The 20,505-nt window shown below is 40.1% G+C and overlaps 1 protein-coding gene across 1 annotated transcript in view; it reads left to right on the top strand.

The window, feature by feature from the left end:
- PCSK2 (proprotein convertase subtilisin/kexin type 2) overlaps positions 1 to 20,505 on the top strand; it is a gene marked incomplete at its 5' end in the record, with an annotated part of 83,257 nt that overhangs the window by 26,933 nt on the left and 35,819 nt on the right. The window contains 3 exons of the mRNA XM_009704221.1: positions 3,033 to 3,146; positions 4,760 to 4,868; positions 6,878 to 6,915. Of these exons, the coding sequence (XP_009702523.1) occupies positions 3,033 to 3,146; positions 4,760 to 4,868; positions 6,878 to 6,915 (261 nt within the window). The remainder of the gene's footprint in view (positions 1 to 3,032; positions 3,147 to 4,759; positions 4,869 to 6,877; positions 6,916 to 20,505) is intronic.

Raw genomic sequence — 20,505 nt, 5'->3', positions numbered from 1 at the left:
AGGTGTCCCTGCCCATGGCAGGGGGGGCTGGAACGAGATGGTCTTTAAGGTCCCTTCCAACCAAACCATTCAATGATTCCATGAAGTTCCCAGCTCTGGAAAAACACCATTTTTCTAATGTAGGTGCCCCATTGGCAAGAAGACTAGGATTCTCCTGAGTCAGCTATCTGCAGCCCTAAATGGGCTGTTCTCCACTCAAATCATTGGATTTGCATCATCCTTTGCCAAGTTTGTTCTATTCGGGATTTTTTTCTGGAATATATGGATGTTATCTGATCGTGGGATCGTTGTTTTCTAGACACATTTGCATCAGGAGAAAGGCAAGGTCTTACCTCGTGCTGGCTAAGGTCCTTATACAAGGCAACTGAATGAGGCAATTTGTAGCTTATGTAAGTAAGAAGCTGCCAAGGCCTTACTGAAACCTTTCGACTCATTTCATGGCAGAAATGCCTGATCTTTTTGGATGTGATTGTATGAGTTACCATAATTTGAGGAAAACTCGCTTGTTTCTGTAGTGAAAAAGAGGCCTCAGAATTTCGGAGACTGTTACATCTGTGGCTGGTAACGTCCTGTATGCCTTTTCTCCATGTGAAATATTCTGAAAACAGCCTACAGAGTGGTTTTAGTTCAAAGAAGGTTATACCTCCTTGAGGGGTATATTTCCTTGTCTCAGGAAATTATAATATAATGTAATATAATATAATACAAAAAATAAATTGTATTTTATTGTGAAAATGGAACAAATCAGACAAATGCGATGATCCTGAAGAGGGAAACCAGCCTGTGCTATTTCTGCAAATTGCTCCCCCACTTCCTCTAGGTTGTCTTAAAGAAAAGCCAGGGCTCTGCAACGTTGCTTTTTAATTAGTAGAAATCCTTTTGTACTAAATCCTAATTCAGTGCCTTAATGCAGCAGGTCCTGCAGAGCCAGCGAGCTCGCGTGGGAGCACAAACGCATGAAATCTTTTTCCCTGGCATCCCTCTAAGTGAGGGTTGGCTTCTGTTCGTAATTATTTTCTGTGGTGACAGCTCGGGGTTTGCAGTCGCAAGCAGAGAAGCAGGGGTGGTAACGGAGGAAGGCATAATGACAGGTGATTGCTCTGTTGTCTCCATGGCATCACGGAGCCTTATCTTAGAGGTAGCAAACCTCTTTATACCTTTCTTTACTCTGTACAGATACCTGGCGCCACTAAGTGCACCTAGTATGGGTCCTACTTAATCACTGTCCTCTTTCCAGCTTATTTTGTAATAGGTTTTTTCTTTATTTTCAGCCTGCTCTGCTTTTTATGAACCTGCACAAGTAATGGAAACACACATGTAAATGAAAGCACCTACCAATTCAATATTTTATCATTTGGTACCTTTAGTTAAGGAGTTAGAATTCATACAAGTAGATTTTTAGAAACATTTGATACTACCTTTTCAGGGCACGCTGCCGCATCCTGCTCACTATGAATTGGTAATAGGTTTTCAGGGTTATAACGAAGCGATGTAGCTGTGAGGAAAATAGCTTTTAGCCCCCATCAGTTAGATCCCAGTTTCATCTCAGCCTCAGGCACCTCACTGAGCGCTGTCTTTTGAGGCTCCTGCTTTAATTAACGCCGACAGAAGGACACCTCCAAGAATGACTCAACTGACCTAAGGTCTGATTTAGCCTTTGGATGAATTTCTCCTCTGTTGGTTTTGACTGACACTATATGAGTTACTGTGACACAGCGGTGTAACTCCTGTATATGTACTCCTATCAGAAATGCCAAAGCCACACATGTAGAAGTGGTTCTCTGAGTTACTAGATTTATTTAATAACCATGCAGTTTTTTCAGGAAAATGCTTAAGGAAATGTTAGGGGTCTTACTGCCTTCTTACTGCACCTCAAGGTCTACTCAGTTTATGTTTTAAGCATTCCTCTTTGATCAAGAAGGCTAGATTTTTAAACTTTTTTTTTTTTTTCAATTAAATGCTAGGACTCTTCATGCTATCTTGGTTCCAGGTGTTAGACTAAAGGTGACAAAAAGAGTATGTCAAACTTGACAGCACTTCTGCAAGGTCTGGGAATATGTTAGCACATATTATATCTCCAGTTACAACCATTCAGTGGTCTCCTTTAGGAGTGCTCTTTTACCTGGGTACAAATAAGATGACGATGGTCTGACATTTGTAGTTCCTGCCTCCAAAGATATTTGTGTGTCTAACTTTTCATATTTTCTACAGTGCTTACTTAAATGTTTTTTGTGGATTTGCTGTTCATAAAGAAAAGGATCTCTTAAAAAACTATGGCTACTTGTGTTTCATAACCAGTATTTTCCTATCTTACACTTTAGCCAGTGTGGTCAGTTTAGTGGCTTTTTTGCTATTTGTTTTTTCTTGCCAATGTATTTATTTATCACTTATTTATTGCAAGGGTATTCCCTGAAAGTAGATTGCTTTACAAGACATGTTTTTGAGAACCTCTGGAGTATGATGAAAGCACACAACACCAGCTTTTTTTCTCCCAGCAAATCTCTTTGGCAGGAAAGGCTGTCTAATACTCTGAAAATACCCTGGAGAAAAATCAAAAAAAAAAAAAAAGCATAGTTGAGACCTGCATCCTCATTTTATCAAATGCGTGCAGCTTGGAACAGTGACACATTGGGAATTAGTTAAATAATTTTCACTTCTAATAACAACGTTTTGATTTTGGTGGCAATGAAAAAGTAAAGTATGGCAGGAAGATCCATGATAATGATGCCTGGGTAGGGGCTCTTTCTTATGCAGGTTGTTGGGTGTCTAAACCGTGTTCAAGCTGTAGGTTTCCTCCAGATAGAGCACTGCTGGGTGTCTCTCCCTGCATAGCCATTGCAGTAGTCCTGGAGCTCTCTACCTCTTTGCAAATTTTGACTGAAATCAACCACCAGTTTAGAAGTTGCAAATGAATGACACAGCGCAAAGAGTGTGATTTCATAATCCTTATCTCTCATGAAAACGAGGTTTAAAAGTCTTTGTATATGTAGTTCAGAATGTTGAGCTAAAGATCTAAAAATTAACCTTTCCAGGTAAGGAAAGCTGTGCAACAGGAAGGCTTCAGTCGAAGGAAGCGAGGCTATAGAGACATCAATGACATAGACATCAACATGAATGATCCTTTATTTACGAAGCAGTGGTACCTGGTAAGTTTTGAAAGAAAATCACAATAACTAAATAATTGGCATTCGAGCCATTCTGTGCTGTTGCAATGTTCTGCAAGAGTTCTTTCTAAATATGTCACAAGAACTTGGGAATGGATCCAAGGCTCAGTCCTGTTGTTTTTAACTGGACCTCTTTTATGCTGGGAAGACGTGGCACATTTCAAGAGCTAAATTTCATTTCAGTCAGTGGAAAGATCCTTAGAAGGCTTGAAAGAGAACTGTATTGGTGTCCTGTGGGCATTCGTGGTGTGCTGATGTGACCCCTAAAACTGCACATGAATCATGTCTTTGAGCTGTTGCCAGGTAAAATATTGTTACAGAATTATAACAAAAAGTTCTAGTGTATTGGCTAGAAAAAGTTGAGGTTTTTCTTATGGAAATTTAAATCTTAATTGATTTTCTTCTGTCAAAAGCAGAACAGCTGAAAACTGATGAATTTTTTGCTAAATTGTTTCATTTTTAATGTGTCATATTTTATAGGGAGAAGTCTTTAGTCATAAAAGAAAAATTAAATTTTTACATAGAAGCAGCCAAAATGGTGGTTTTCTATTTAAAAAGTTGATAAAATAATTTTGGTCAGTATTAATGTTGCAACCTATAGAATGGTCTTTTTGCTTAAGAGTAGTGTTTCTAATTCTTTTTCCTTTTAATCCATTTCTTGTGTTTTATGAATCCATCCAATATAGCTGTGGGGTTTTTTCCTAAGGCAAGAGTTTTCAGATGAATTGAGGGCACATTAGCATGAATGAGACTTCATTCTTGATGAGATGATAAACTAAAGTGTGGATTAATTAACTTCTTTCTGGTACTTGAGTCAAAATGTTGCAGTGATAAAAATAACAATTTTTTTTTATGAAGCTATAAATTTTTTTAGATTATAAAGTACACCAAGATGTATTTTGAAATGAGTAATTTTTTTTGAAATTGAAAATTTTTGTATCTGGAACAGCAAAAGCCATATTATTTTTCCCACGGAACTTGAGAAATTTGTGAATGAGGTTGGTGAACATGAGTAATGCCTGAAGATACAGGGGGTTGCCTGTCCTGCAGAACCATGGAATCACACACACACAAGGTTGGAAAGGACCCTTGCAGTTCATCTAGTGAACATCCCCGCTGAAAGAAGGGCTAACTTGGTTATCAAAGAAGTAATTTCTAGTACTAAACCCAGTGGTCATGAATTTCAGTAGATCCCTGCTTTCAAGAAAAAAAGCATTTCCTGCTCATAAAAAAGTTCTATGTAAAAATCCATTGGTCTAACTTTTTTCTGGATTGACCCACTGCCCTGACATGCTTAAGTAGAAAAGTCCAAAAGATTCTGGGTCCAAAAGATTCAGTGTTTAACCAAATCTTAGAAACCACAAAGAAGTGAATTTACCCAGGGTTCGTTTGTTGTTTGGTTTTGGGCTTTTTTGTTCATTTTACTGCTGCATTATTGCAGTAGATATGATTATGTACAGATGTGCACTCCAAAGCAGATGGGATATATTTTCCATACCAAAGATACGTGCAAAGACATAAGGCAAAATTCAGTGGCTGTGGAAATGTGTCTGTCAAGTAAAAAAAGCTATTCTTCTTTTTCACTGATATATTAGATTAACACTGGTCAAGCAGATGGGACCCCGGGACTTGACCTTAATGTAGCTGAAGCATGGGAGCTGGGATACACAGGGAAGGGAGTAACCATAGGAATTATGGATGATGGTAAGTGAAGACTGAGTGCTAATTTAATATTTTCAAGTAGCTTTTCCCACGTAATCAAAGTCAAAACAAGATTAAAAAGTAATAATGGATTGCTTATAGTAGTGAGACTATGATGCTCCATAAAGACTTTGAGATCTTCAGGGAAAACACGTTCTAAACACTTCACTAGGGATACTGAAGCATGGATATCCAAGCATTAAGAGTAGTTTCCAATTATTGCTCAGATACCTTCCAGGGCACAATATAATGGCCATTAGGCCAAAGGAAAGACTCCCCTTGACTTCTGTGGGCACTGACTGGGGGATGTAATTGCTGTGCAAAAAGTACTTAAGAAAATGTTTTCTGGATGACATTATTCTCAAAGTCGTACTTGACAGTTGAAATAATGAAACACTTTCATGCTGAATGTCAGTAAAGACCTGCATATTAAATATATTACTAAGTTGAGGCTAAGTTCAGGGAAGATGAAGATAAAAGGTACAGTTGAAGTCACAGCTGTTCTACTCGTGGGTTCCTTGTAGGAATTCTGTGCAGTCTCTCAGCATTTTTCTTTGGGCTAAATTTTGAATGTTTTCCTTTTATAGTGACTGAATAATATTATAAAGAAAGAAAGAAAGAAAGAAAATATCTGGATCCACATATGTTTTCTAGGGTCATCTGAGATCTGTCTTCACTTATTTCTGTTCCTCACCTGCTTACTCCTAAGACAAGATTTTTGTGGAAGTAAGAAAGTAGACTCAGACATCTGTATATTGATGAGAGATCAATCTCATGTGAGAGATGATCTCTCATGTGATGTCATAAGAAATCACAATTTCACTGATCCCACAGAGGCAGGACTTAGCTTTCAGAATAGCTAGGCATGACTGTGATGGGGATGATGACAAACTATTTGAGCTTCAAGTCAAATAAAGTTGTGACCCATCAGCTACAACTTTTAGAGAATGGGGTAATTTGCCTTATATTCACTTCCAGTAACTCTGGAAGAGAGCACCTGAATAACATCATTCTTCATTGAGATTTTTGTCGTAGGTCTGCCATTTGGATCAGTAAGGCTCCCCACAGATACAAGGGTCTTGTCATGCAAATCTAGTGCTAAGGGCCCTACATAATGGGAGGTAATTGTTTCGTCAGAATAACCATGATAATACAGCATTCTCCTTGTAGATAAAATGGAGTCTGTGATAGTGTGGTGGTTGGAGACATGGGGCAAGAGTAATGATCAAAATGTGACATGAGATTGTTGACCATTTCTTTATATGTTTTAACTGGATATGTAGTAGGTCAGCTTATCCCATCTGAGTGTAGATCTGCTGTTTCTGTTACACTATCAGCTGGGATTTGCATATTTGCCATATGTAGAAAGATACCATGCATTAAAATGAGTATATTCTACACCAGTGGCCTGTTACAATCTTTAGTGCACTACCAAGGTGTGGAGCCTATGCTCAGGTATTTGCTGAAATGGTCTAATCCAACATTAAAAGTTCTCTTTCATACACATAATCCAAAATGTTTGCCTTCGTGATCTTCCCAGGTCTAGTTTAGGTAATTTTCTGTCTGCTTAGTTTACAATTTTCAGTGGTTAAAAATACTCCTTTTTGTATCCTATACTGATCCAGGGCTTACTGATCTTGTTAGTTTTGGTATGCTTTGGGATGATACAACTTGTCTAAAGATAAATTGTGATTTAAACTAATCTTAATAAGTAAATATGATCTAGTCTACAAAACAGGTCAATAAATTTTGTCTCTGAGCTCACCTTTTCAATTGCCACCTGGATTTTGACATAAATGATTGAAAACTCCTAGCTGGGACTGTGTCAGAAATGGTACACCAGTTTAAAAGTCCACATTTAAAAACTGGAATCTCACTTCAATCACTTGCATTATTTGCCATGATCATTTTCCTGTGGTTGCAAAAGAATCTTGTTTTGTTCTGTGATCATTAGAAAAGCTTTTTTGAAACTCTTAACCTTTGGTTTCTGTTCTGTCATTATCTTATTGCAGGAATTGATTATCTGCATCCTGATCTTGCATCAAATTACGTAAGTACATGCTGACCTTTTCTGTGAAATGTGGATTTTCTTATTGTTATAGTCCCTCTGCTACAAAATTTTAAATAATGAGTGGAACAACAGTACAGCTGAACTTACGATCTTACAGATAGTACATTTCACATTGAAAGCAGCAGACTAAAAATGGGACTACCCATGCAAGGAATGGAAAGGGGACAGGGCTCTTTGTGGAGGGATGACAGTGGTGCCTCACATTAAATAAGCTGCAGCTTGCAATATTGGATTTAGGACAGAAGTGAGTAACCTGGGAATTGGCTCTAAATCCTGCTATTAAGATGCAGAATGCACCTGTCACTTGGAGGGCCACAGAGCTGTGGGCTGTGGCAAAGCATATATTAGCCTTTGAAACCTCCAGGAACAGCTTAATTCCTTACAACAGGTGATTTGATCCAGTGCTTCAAATTATGTGCGGGGCAGATTGTGTATTCTCAGCACATGCTGTGTCAATTGATTGTTCCTCAAACCTCCCTCAGGCTTCAGACCTTCGGATTAGAGGATTTTTATCTTTCTGAATTCTTCTGGGCTCTCCCCGGCCGGCCGTTGACACTAGCACTCCTATCTCCAGGTGTCTACAAGGGCACCCACCACCCATGGGCTGTAGGTTGCTCTGGTGCTGGGCTGCTCTCACACCGTGCTTGTGGCAGTCCCTTGGGCAATGGGCGTCACGAAGCTGTGGCTCCTTGCCGGGGGGTTGTGGTGTCTCTGTGTTAGGTCTTGCTGTTCTCCAGCAGTCAGTGGCTTCCTGAGGGAAGCCCAGGCTTCTTCATCTGAGTAACGTGGTTTAGTTTGCAATTGCAATTAAATGAAAAGAAGAACAAAGAGAACTGGAAATTTTGGTAAAAACATGAGCCCTTTGGACAGGAGAGCTCCAGAACGAGAAAGAGTACCACAGTTATTTTTACGTACTTGCAATTTGGAAAATAATAACACACAGGATGAAAATCTATTTGTTGTTGCAAGTAGCAAAGCACATTTGGTAGAGAATAAATGAATACAGAAGGTGTTTACTTTGGACAAGGAATTTGGGAGAACAGCTGACCACAGAGGTAAAGGGCAAGATATCCAGTTTCACTCCTTATGAACTGGCTTAATAACTTGATAGCAGCTAATTAAACCCAGTGCCCTGACTGCAGAATTCTCTCCCAAGAGGAGTAACTCAGTAGGATGTTCTCATAAATGGATACAAATACAGAGGTTTGTAGAAGGCAGCCTTTTTCTGTGCAGGAATTGTGCTTTGTGTGTATGTTGTAGCGTGTGATCTGGGCAAAGCACGTGCTCGTTCCTCGCTTTTCAGCAGCAGGCGTGGACAAAGTTGTGGGAATAGTCCGGTTCTAAAAATCATGTTGCAAATAAACAAGCAAAAAGTCTGTACACCATATCTGATACAATGTCAAATAGGGATGGTTCTGTTGTTAACTGTGAACCTAGGATCATGCTTGAAAACCAAAAACAGATTTCTCAGTAATACAGTCATTTCTCTTTTAATTCTAAAAATATTTTCTGTTTGATGGATAAATGTTTGTCAGGCTTAGCAGAAATGTATTGTTTTTAGGGTGGCAATAGTGAGTATTCTGGAAATTAATGGAAAATGACACAGAGAATGACAGCGCACAGACATGATGCTAGAAATCAGAAAATAGCAGAGCTAGAGAGAAATCTGAGAGTTCAGAAAAGAAATATTGGGATGAAAATTAGAGAAGAAAAGCTGTGTGGGCATGGGGACAACAAACCTTTAGCGGCAGTCATGAGAGACTTGTGAGGAAACTGATCTTGAGATGAGAATCTGAAAAGGTTTGTGTAGGAATGACTTTGTCCAAGCAAGAAGCAGTCCAGTAGTGGCGCGATGATCAGGCTGTGGAGGGACAAAAGGAGAGTGTCTGGCCAGAGCAAAATGCAGAATTGGGCACAGCTCGTGCAGGGCAGATCAGTAGCCAGACCCAGGGGAGAAAAGACTGAGGAATGAGTAGTTGATAAGACAGTCATTAAAGGAGGAGCAGAAACCCCATCTGAAAGATCACAGTCTTAAAGGAGATACCACCCCAATGCTTTTAGTATGGAAATACAACAATACGAGCTGTCACATGAAATCTGTGGTTGCCGGCTGTCACAGCACTGGGGAAAAAAAAGAAAGAGTAAGAGGTGCCAGCACCTCCTCCAGCAGAGCCGGCTGCAGTAGCTGTGTCTGAGAGGTGGCTGGCTGAAGGGCAAGGTTGACTCCTGCTCCCGCTGCTGAAATCTGCCCTCTCCTCCCTCGCCCAAGTACAGCACAGCGGTCGCAGGGCTTGCCTCCCCTGCCCTTTGCCTCTCCTCCTCTCGCCGCAGGGCTGCACAGGCCTCTGACAGCATCTGCTGTGCCTCACAGACCACGGGGACCTTTTTTCCCAGTAGGTAGTAATTTGGGCATGAAGTAAAGACAAGGACTTAAATTCAGCTGAAGGAAAGATCAGTTTAGACGTAAAAATGCAATGAAACGAGCCTCTTAAGGAATGAGTTGTTAACTCGCTTCGGGCTGGCATAGCAACTGCAGTCACCTTTGTACAATTCCTATACCACGTTTGGTGTTTCATGACATTTGCACTTTGGGACAGCTTTCTGTTAAGTTATATTGTTTATTTTTAGGAAATTAAAACCTTACAGCATATGTTTGTCAAGTGTGTAAATGCCTGCATACTCTGGCAAAGTCTGTACATCTTGCTTGGAAAACTGGGAGCAATTAGAAAGTCTCTCGAAGGTGGTGGTTTTGGCACTTGAGCATTTTCAAGTATAAAAACTTGGCATTGGTTACTCAGTTTAATTTGGCTTTTATGTTTTTTGCTTGCTGGTTTTCTTGCTTGAATAGTTTAATGGGGGTTAGCACTTAGACAAAATGGAGGGTCAGGGAAGAGAAAGAGCTTCCTAAAGAAAAAAACAACTTGTATTTTCTCCTAAGGATTTCTGAACTATGACCTGTCATATGGAGTGGACTTCCACCCATATTTTTCTTTGGCGTTTCTCAGCTTCACTGCTTGAATCATCCATTTCTCTTTTTAGTGTACTTTATATACATGGAAAAGAGCGTGTCTGCTCAAGGTCTGGATGGACTGCTCCCCCAGCACCCTCTCCCAGCTTGCTGCAGTACAGCTGCTTGCTTCTCTGGGATCGGGGGTTATGGCAAAGCTGGAATTTTCCGTTCTGCACTGTGAATGCAGAGAGACTCATTGTCAAATGATCGATACTTTCTTCCAAGCCTTGGAAACCCTGCAGAGGCTCAGCCTTCAGGAAATTATTTTTTTCCCTCGAAGAGAACCCTTCATTATGAACTGATAATTAAAAAGCTGAAGCTTAATGTACTCCATGGTTTTCTTTCAACTCAGACTGTACATAGAAAGGCAGCAATTTGCAGGACTGACTTCTCCAGGATACAGCATCTGAGCGAGAAAGAAAAGTGAAGTAACAAGGGCTGCATATTAGGTATGTCTAATAAAAGAGGAGAACAGCAGCTGTGGGGGGTGTACATGACACATTTCCGTACATTGTTTTAAAGGAAAACCTAAGAGAGCAAATGGAGATTTGTTGTGCCATGAACAGAAACATTAGCTGATCTCTCTCTCGTATCCGTTTGTATTGTGGTACTTTTATACTTGGCCAATGTCTGCTGCTGAAGGTCAGCGTAGCTGCATTATCCCATTTACAGCAGCAGGGAGCTGATAATCTCATGTAAGTGGGTTCGTCCCTGATGAGCAATAGTGAGGAAAATCAGGATCCCACCAAGAGACTCGGGCCAGGAGTAAATAATTGCTGGTTTCAGTGTCTGAACTCTGCCTGAAGCTGAAAGCTTGTTTAAAAAAATCTGGGGAGGGAGGGAGAACAAGACAAACATTTACTGTAGGAAAACTAGAGGTGACTATGTGAATAGATAACTTTTTTACAAAGTAGTGATACATGTAAAATTAGACTCATGCAGCAATTTTTAGTTATAGATAGTAACATATTCAGATAAGAAAAAAGATTTTGACATTTGTGGCATTACACAGAAGTAACATGCACAAAGAAACGTGCAGTCATCCTAGCGGCGCTTCACTGCTCTCCTTCCCCTAACTTTCTCTCCTTTCTTCTCTGTAACATCCGTCTTTCTGGTACAACCTTGTGTTCCATCTTCCCAGGTCCTTACCAGCTGTCACTCAAGCTGTACGCGGGAAAGGATTTGCTGAGCAAAACGGGCCCTATGTAAGGAATGAGAGAAAACTTTTGGGTGTTACCCCGGGGTTAATTGAAATTGTCTGTCATTTACCATTTCTTATCCAAATGTAAACAGCAGGTGGTCTTACCTGTCTTCTCCCACTTTGGCACATCTCCAGATACAAAGCAGTCTCACAACTTTTGGTAGCTTGTCACCAGCTAATGTGGTAACAGCTCCCCCCGCATTGCTGAGAGGCAAATAGAAGCGTATTTTTGGAATAATTATCTTATCACATAAGCAGTGAAGCAGGGAAATGATCTACTTCTGTTACAAACTGCAATTTCCATTGTTTCGTAGGGGAACGAAAACATCATTGAATAATCTTTACAGGCAATAAATTATACACTGCAATATGCAGCGAAGCTTACCAACAGCATAAAGGATCTTCTTTCTTTTAGAAAGTCTGTGTTTCCCTCATTAGCATGAATTTCTGAATATACCTTGGCCTCCCAGCATGCTACCGAAAAGACGGGCAAATTGTTCTGGAGGCCATGAGCCTAATCTCAGTCATTTACCAGTATAAATCATCACTATCTCTGCCAAAATCACTGGGGCCTAGTTGTGGGGTTTTGTAAGTTGATGAAGCTCCATCGGCCTCTTTTGAACCATGCTGCTTCGACCCTGATTATCTGCCCCACAGAAATCCCAGCTGATGCAATTGCCCAAGTCAAATAGAGTTCACGTGTAACTGATGGCAAGAAAAACATTATCCTTCCAAGACTGAAATTTGTTGGAAACCCTCTGAAGACCTTGAAAAACTCCCGGTGTCTCTGCATTGTCAAAAATCAGCCCAGGGAGTCCACAGGGAACATAAAGCCAAACCATAGCAGAGTCAGGCTCATACTTGCCTAGCATCAGCGAATGACTTCAGTTCGCTTTATGAGATCCGATTCCTGCGGCATAATTTTCAAGAGAGCCTGAAACAGTTACATCACCATTGCCTACTGCATTTCAAGGGGTTATTGAGCACATGCACTGGACACTTCTTTTCAATAAACCTTTACTGCTAATACATCAAAGGTACTTTATGGGGAAACTCTGCATGCTGGCCGTTGTTGCTAGTACCTGTTTTTAATTGCAGTGTTGAAATAACACTCATATTATCAAAAAATAAAGAACAGAATAAACTGTTTCAGATGTTTCAATGCATCACTAATTGGATTTTGGGTTGGTTGGTTTCATTTGGGTTTTTGGTGTTGCTTTGGAGTTGGGTTTTTTGCTAATAGGTTTTATAAAATAAACAGTAGCATCACAGTTAAAAACTATCAACCAAAAGCTGGGGTAGATTCACAATACACCCTTCTACTAACACTGAAAATGCAGTAAGCACACTGTTTGATGGATGCTGTTAAAGCAGATTGTGGCAGAAATTTCATCAAGAAATTGTTGAGACAGAATGAAACCTCTCTTTTGCCAGGATAGAAGGACGGATCCAGTGTTGAAATGCCCGGCTGACTGATGCCTTAGCAACCCAAAGTGATGGCCTTCTCTTGGTCTGTTCATGCTGCTCAGGTGGCTTCTGGTGGCAAGGCGGCTGGTTTTACCATTTAGAAGATGATCATTCAGGATGTGCAAGGCAATGAAGTTCCACCGGCACGAATTAGAAGTTACTAGGAAGAGAATGAAGTTCTCTGTTTCAGACTTGGCTATTTTTTTCTGTTATTCTGTGCAGGATCAGCTTCTGGGCTTATCTGTCTGTTCAGTGCAATCTGTTTTTTTCTCTGAACATATGAAAGGCTGAAAAAGAGATGATGCCTTCTCTGATGAGATCAGCCAGGCACATAAGGTTCTTTGTGTACTTGGAAGGGTGTCCTGGGTTTGTCACACCCAGAAAATGCTTCACATTCTGGAAGACATTATGAGGTCCTGCAAACGGTCCTCCCCTGCTCCCAAGAGTAGCTGGTTTTGCAGGTACCTGTCACAGTGGTGCTCGTGTACTGAAGTCTAAATAAGATGCTGGTACAGTTCCTCTGCTCTACCTTGTAGCTACTTCATACAAGCACTGCCAACAGGAGAGAGAAGCCATGGTGCTATGTAAAGGAGATGTCAGTGTCTTCTTACTTCATGAAAGGTAAAAATGTTTTGTAATCATAGATGTTGATCACAGCCTTGTAGCTTTTAACTCAATTAAAAAGTCCGAACAGCAAAAAGAATTTGAAGATTGTTTCTTTTCTGGATTATTTCATACGGCCAGAGGGCATAGAGAGGCTTTTTTCTGCAAAGGGGGCTGCAACTTGTGAAGCAGGTGTGATTGCCTTAAGGAGAGATGATTTGTGTCACATACAGAGCTGTGTTTGCAGCTGAAAACGGGATTTCTCACACTGGAAGATGTTACGGTAACTGCTTTGCTAAAGCCCATTATGAGAGATCTGGACCCTGAATTCTTGGCAAGTTCTGGGGCTTGGTGCTTAGCACCATCCACACAGCTGGAGTTGGCATTGCTCCACTGATGTTGGCCTCTTCAGGGGGATGCGCTCGTTTATACTGGCTGTAAAATAAAGTACAATTCCTTTGGAATCAGAAAGATAGTAACATATTGTAGTTGCATTTAGCTGAGATTATTTTCAGAGCAATGAATGCTGCAAAAGGTTTCCAGCTTTGTTCTATATGAGAACCACCTGAAATGGATAATCTTCAAGTTAAATGCGTGCCTGGTGTGGAAGCAATGTGTGATGGTGCCAAAGACACTCGCTTTGCAAGCTAAAGACCACACATTGTCCGCAGCAGTATTTTTCTCTGTAATCAATGTACTTAATTAATCAGCCTCACACTGAGAAAATGCAAGGTGGCTAATCGCTTTAATCATTAAGCAGTAGTATTAATTTTCACTTAAGGCATCATCCGTGGAAAGTAAATTAAGATTGTTGAAATGAGAAATGCGCAGGAGTGGAAGAGAGCAGGTAAGGACATTTCTGCAGCAGTTCTGGCTGGTGCTTTTGAAATTGGTTTGTGCCTCTCTCCAGGGTTTCTACAAGTAAGTTTTTTGGAAATGTTTTCTTCTTTTATTTGGGCAAGAAGAATAGAGGAAAGATGTTAGTCCTGATTGTTTGCCATGGAGGGACCTGGCATTGCTTTGTTTTGGTTTTTTGTTACCTCTCTTTCTGCAGACCAATTAGCTTTTGGAACTTGCCAGAAATCTTCCATTAGAACAATATCTTTTCTAGTAAAGATGAGTGTTTCATAAAATCAGAGTATCCACAGGAAAATAGAAGTGAAATATTTTTATTTTGGATCAGTTCAACCTCATTTTAAATATTTGATTTCTAGAACACACTGAATTAAAACAGCAGCAACAAAATCCCACTCTGCTGCATGGTCCACTTGGGAGAACCGGGTCAAATACACAGTCCCCTGGAGGCCGTGCACACCATGTCATTTTAAAACCAAGTTCAACAAAATGAAATAAAGAGCTTCTGTTTCCTCAAAGTGAAAATATCACGTTTTGGGTTGAAAAAGGCAAAAATGTTTTTGAAGATTTTTCCATTTGGAAGCTTTTTTAAATTTTCTATTTTTTGAAGAATAGTTATTTTAACTGCTCATGCTGTTTAAGACACTAACCAGTGTTAAAATCCCTGAACATCTATCAGCATTGAAATGGAACTTAATTAAAACTCATTTTGGCTACCAAGGTATCACCAGGGAAGTCTGAATTAGATGGTGCGTGTGGGGAACACTAATCCCTCACAAAGCTTCATCAAAATTTGACAAGTGTTAGGGAGAGACTTTCAGGCCCAGTAATGATTTTGGCAAGGAGAGTCTCAAACCTGCGGTTAAGTAGTGGGCACGCAACTGATCTTAAAAGGAGAGTCTTGGCCAAGCCCTTTGGATAAGCCAGACTTGCAGAAGAGGAATGCAGGGAGGCATGAGGAGTCCGCTTTCTTCTGCGAAACCATAATAGACTAAATACGGTAGATGAAGATGCAGGTGATCTCCAGTACTTTAAATGCCTCTCCTTCACTGTGCCTGTAAATTAATTTACTTCCTTTGAACTTACTTCAATTTTTTTTTCTGTCCTGGCACTTCATCTTGATGTGGTTGTTTGCTTTGCGTTGTTTGATTTTAGTTGTGTGCATTTATGTTCTCCATATTTGTATTTTACTTCTCAGTAGCTATGTCAGTGGTTAAGATATTTTGAAATGCCTGCCCTATCTCAGATTGCTTTGATTTAAATATAATGTTCTTCATTTCTGTTGCATTCCCAACAGAAGTAATAAGCATAATGAACATCTCTTACAGAGGAACAGAATAGCAGTGCCCAATGTCTAATAAAATGTTGATCCCATTGAAGTCACTGGTAGTTTTTCCATTAAGTTCAGAGCAATCAGAAATTTGGCAGGTCATATAAACAACAGGTTTGTAATGTTTGTTCTACTGTGTTTTCCTTATTTTTTTAATCATCACAGTAAGAGGCATAGGCTTCCTAGCTTCAGCTGAGTAAATAATGATATCAAGAGCTGTGGAAATGTGACTGTCCGGGATAACATGTTTTACTGTCGAACAGGAGCTTGTGTTTGATGAAACTTTGGCCACTTCCAGTGCTGTGTAGCTGTTTGGTGAAAGTTAAATGGATGTGGTAGTGCGTACCTCAGTCATACGTTCCCTGCGCTGTCCTTACTCATAAGCTTTCATATAGATTGGGGATCGCTGGAAATGTTCTACAGGCAGGTTGTGGTCTGGATTTTATTGAAGGACGTGCATGTCTCTTTGAATATGTACAAAGGAGAGCACAAAGGCTGTGCGATGTTCAAGGACTTCGTAATTTCAATTCTAGCGCGTGTTTTTTAGAATTACTTCTTGTGAGAAACTAAATCACTTTCATTCAGTGGCGTTTAACTCAGTTGCAGAATTAGTCAACAGTGATACCATGTCTGACTGATGTAGTTGTGAATCTTAATTCAAATTTTCAAATTTTTAATTCAAATTCAAACTTTCAGACAGCTAATGATGTCTAGGACATTTCTTAAATTTACTCATCCAGTAAATTACTGTGAAAATGTTAGCTATGATCAAATATCCTAATCTTTAAGCGAAGAACTTGGAATCATTGTGTACTATTTAAAAGCATAAATACTTGCAAAATATAGAATGTGTGGATTTACATGAGAATGTCTGTTCTGAAGATCCTGCCTTCTCCCTGAATCATTGTGTACTATTTAAAAGCATAAATACTTGCTTTATATATATAAAGCTATATATATTTATAAATACAGTATGTGTGGATTTACATGAGAATGTCTGTTCTGAAGATCCTACCCTCTCTCCCTGAAATTTTGGATTTAGCTGTCCATTGGTTAAAACCAAAAGTGATTCCACATGGAATAAACAATGCAAACTTTTTAATTAATGCAGAAGCATATAAATGAGAACCCAGCATGTCTTGACAGGTATTAGTCACATTATTAATACTCCCCTGGGATGCTCTCAAGCTGTGCTAATGAGGTCAGCATGCAACTGGAATAAAACAGAATAGATCTTCAAGACCTTTTAACTCTAAGGTATGTAAATCAACCTGTGTTTGCTTTTTCTGACAAAAGAAATGTAGATAATAGTTTGCATTATGTTTTTTTGAGCCTCTTCTCTGAAACGTCCCCCTCCTTTTGATTCTCCTACAGCGTCACGTTTATGTCTCCATTCATCTTCTTCCATATTCATGCAATTTAGGTGAAACACCAGTTGAGCAGTTGTTAACGGTTTCTTGTCTTGTCAGCGGAGAAACCTTTAAGAAGAAGGAAAATACCCAACACTTCTCTGTGTTATCTGTTTGTACTTTGAGTTCCTCTGTACCACCAGAGTAGCTCTCCCTGACCTCCCCTCTCCATAGCCACCGCAGACCAGGTCTGTCTGTTGTAGCTAACTCTCCAAACCATCTAAGCCACTTTGATTTCCCTCTTTGCAAAGCCACAGTCTGCCTGTTTTATAACAGTAGATTGGAGTAAACTGTTGAAGTGGTCGTCCTTAATATCCTGCGAAGTTTGTTTTATGAGTGGCATTGTAACCACATGTCCAGTATTCCTGCGCTTTGCTGGGAGCATTGCTGATGAGTGATCAGTTTTTAATGACTGATGCGATGACTCTGCGGTCACAGAGCGCGATGCGGGTGTCAACGCCTGCTAGCCATGCACAGCAGCAGGGAAGTGTTTGCTCTCCCAACGCAAGGTCTGGCCGCTCTTCATCCAGACCGTGTCATGCCAAATGACTGGAGTCAAATGACTGCTGAGAACTCTGAGCTATCGATTTTCTTACACTGATGGAAAAAATTGTCCCTTATCCACCACGTGCCACTTAAGAGACCTTTATTCTGGGTGTGATCTGAATCCTGGCTGCTGTGTTTGGTGGGAGAGCCCGTGGCAGATTTTGGTAGACTTTGGATTGGGCTCATTGACAGGAGCAAGAGGGCTTAGCGCCCCTTCTTTTCCAGCTCATCCCTCCAAGAGACTGTAAGTGCTGGCTGCCATCAAAACACTGCAAACACAACCTTTACTGCGGCTCAGCACCCAACACATATTTGATGTACTGACAAACTTGTCAGTTATTTCTTGCAGGAATATAACTAAGAATAATGGGCCTGAACCTCATTTCGCTGCTGCCAGCTTTATACCTCTATTACTCTCTCAGCTTCAGTAGGTCACGCTAATACATAATCCAAGTATCTGAAGGGGAAGAAAATCCATGTATTGGAAGGGGAATGTGGGCCAGGTTTTTAATAAAATGGAACACTAAAGCTAGATGAAATGTGTGTTCGCAGTATTTTTCAGTAACAGTCATTGCACAATTTGTACTTGCTATGATGATAAAATAATCCCATGGCTCATATCTCTAGCCACTCAGCTGCCAGTTTTTTCTTCCCCTCTGCCCCCGAATTAAAGAAGCAGAGGAGTTCGTTTCATAGTCTGAAGCTTTAAAGCTTTAAATTTGCTACTTGCCCTGAAAATCTTTAACAGTAACTAGTTGCTTAATTTAGTTTTATTTTACTAATTTAATTGTCTTAGCAATATGCCTCCCTATGAACATTCAGTACCCCTGCAGTATGTTGTAGGTACAGCTTAAAGATTCTTGCGCACCCCCTCTGAAAATTAAGGAATGTTTGGCTGAGCAGAAGTAGGTTTCTTTCTTTTTTTTGTAGGTTAACTTGCTTTTGCCTTCAGAGCTCTGGCTCTAAGTAATTAACAACTGGTGATGTGCTTCAGGTTTTCTCCACATCAACCTGAAAATTGTGGAGCAGGCTAAGAATGCCAAGAGGTGAATTGTGAAGCAGCCTCTTTATTAGAAACACAAGTTCATTTGGCTGCTTGCTTTTTAATAAAGTCTCATGCCTGCCTCAATTTCTTACGCTTTTTTCTGTGTCAGGTGAAGGTGCAGGGGAGAGGAAATGGAGGGTATTTCAATAAGCTAGTTTTGTTTATAAAACTCTGTTGGGGTGGCAGGGGAAATTCTTCACTTCTTAAAAATTCTACCCAGCCTAAATTTTCTCTGAGTCTTTGTGATTATTTTGGTTTTTCATCCTTTTTGACTGTATACCTCTAAGCCAAGCATTAGCAAACAGCTGCAGATAGTTCGATGGCATTTAGCTTGATCCATTTGGACTTTCATTTTGTTTACTGGGAAAACATTCAACAGTCTTGGTACCTAAGAGTGGAACTGATAATTTCTTCTGTTCTTTGAAGCTTGAAAAAGTTTGTGCTTAGAGGTACCTGTGTGGTATACATCCCTGCTGCACTGCCCAGGTGCTTTACCCCAAGTGAAATAAAGAGTTTGTTTAGCCACAGCCTTTCTTTTTGAAGATGCTCCCATGCTGAGGAGCACCAGCTGGCAATGGAACTCATGTTGGCTTTCTGATTTTGTCTGCAGGGGAAGTAGGAAGGAAATTAGTGGGGAAAAAAAGTGAAATAAGAGGTTGTGTGACATTGTGGTGCCAAGTGATATGTAGAGAGGATCGTCTGTTACTTGACAAAGGAAATCTGTTTAACGTAGAAAAAGAACACAATGTAAGATGTTCTCAGTGAAGCTACTTTTCTTCATAACTGTGACTTTTAAAATAATGCTACCTTAATGAAGATAAATGTAAATGTTAACAAGAGACTCCATGGTTTTTTCCAGCTGCCTTGTTTGTTTGTTTGTTTTTGAACCTAAGCAGTGATAAAGTTTCAGCTTTGCAAAATAAGAAGTTACATCAGAGGTGGGACAGCCAACATGTCTTCCTATTAATTCTAACAACTGAATTATTAGAATTGTTACTGCTTGTTATCTCAACTATTTTTACTGTTCTGAAGTAAGCAGTAGTGACATGTTGTGTGTAGTCAGTTTTTCCTCTTTTAGCCGTAATTCCATGAGTTTTCCTTTTGACCTAATCCCAGATGCTTGATGAATGTTGAGGAAATTGAAGAAAGAGCTTTTTCAGTGATAACTACAAGATGAAATCACCTTTACGGTGTGCTCTGTACTGGCTCGTTCTGTGGTCGAGCAGGGCCTCTAGTGAAGTACAATACCAGGAGAGCTGATGGGCACCTCGGGTGTTATTCAGGACCCAGCACCCTTCTCTACTCCATCCGTTTCAAATGATGCTCTGGTGTATTATGTGGTGACCGTTTTGAAAAGGAGGATGCCAGAAAAGTGTGCTGCTGGCTTATTCATTATTCAGGGTCTGGCTGAGTATTTTTACTTTAATGAGGTACCTGTAAGAACTAGGTAAAAGGCTTATGTTTCTGGAGGGAGATGCCAGTACTCACTGGCAGTGAATTTGCTCTTTAAGGTTCGTATTTTTGAACACAGCCCATTACTTCATGGATATATTCTCGGTGTTGACAAGGTCTTGAATGCAGCTCTGAATTTGCAGGGTAGTAATACAGGACATGTGAATTAGCTCATGTAGAGGCAGAGCTATTTAAGAAGTCACAGGTTTTTTTTCATTTCCATTTAAAAAAACCCCACAAAATAGAATAGAACAGCGTGCTTCCCATGGCAGAGAGGAGAGGGCTTTACTGTATGACTACTAACTTAGCTACAGTGCCTTCGTTTTTCGTTAATGACCTTTAAGCCTTATAGCACCTCGCCTAGGCAAAATACCCTGTTGCCTCCTTTTTTGCCTCCTGGTGAGCATATTCCGTTTTCTAAAGCTTGTGTGTACAAAACTGAATTTCATTTTGCCACCGCATGGCGTTTGGTGTTATTTTAGTACAGTTTATCTGAGATGTTATGTGTTGCAATTTGAGCCCAGGGGTTTGCTCGCTCTTTGGATCAGTAAAGAAATCAAACGAGCAAAAGATATCCGTGGGCCTCAGATCTCCAAGGATTTGCAGTTGCCTGAATAGGGTAAGACCAGATGCCACCTGTGTAAAAAAATG

The sequence above is a fragment of the Cariama cristata genome, unplaced genomic scaffold (assembly GCF_000690535.1).
Source record: "Cariama cristata isolate BGI_N322 unplaced genomic scaffold, ASM69053v1 scaffold1817, whole genome shotgun sequence".
In the NCBI taxonomy this organism is placed as follows: Eukaryota; Metazoa; Chordata; class Aves; order Cariamiformes; family Cariamidae; genus Cariama; species Cariama cristata.
This window is presented reverse-complemented; position numbering and strand designations above follow the sequence as displayed.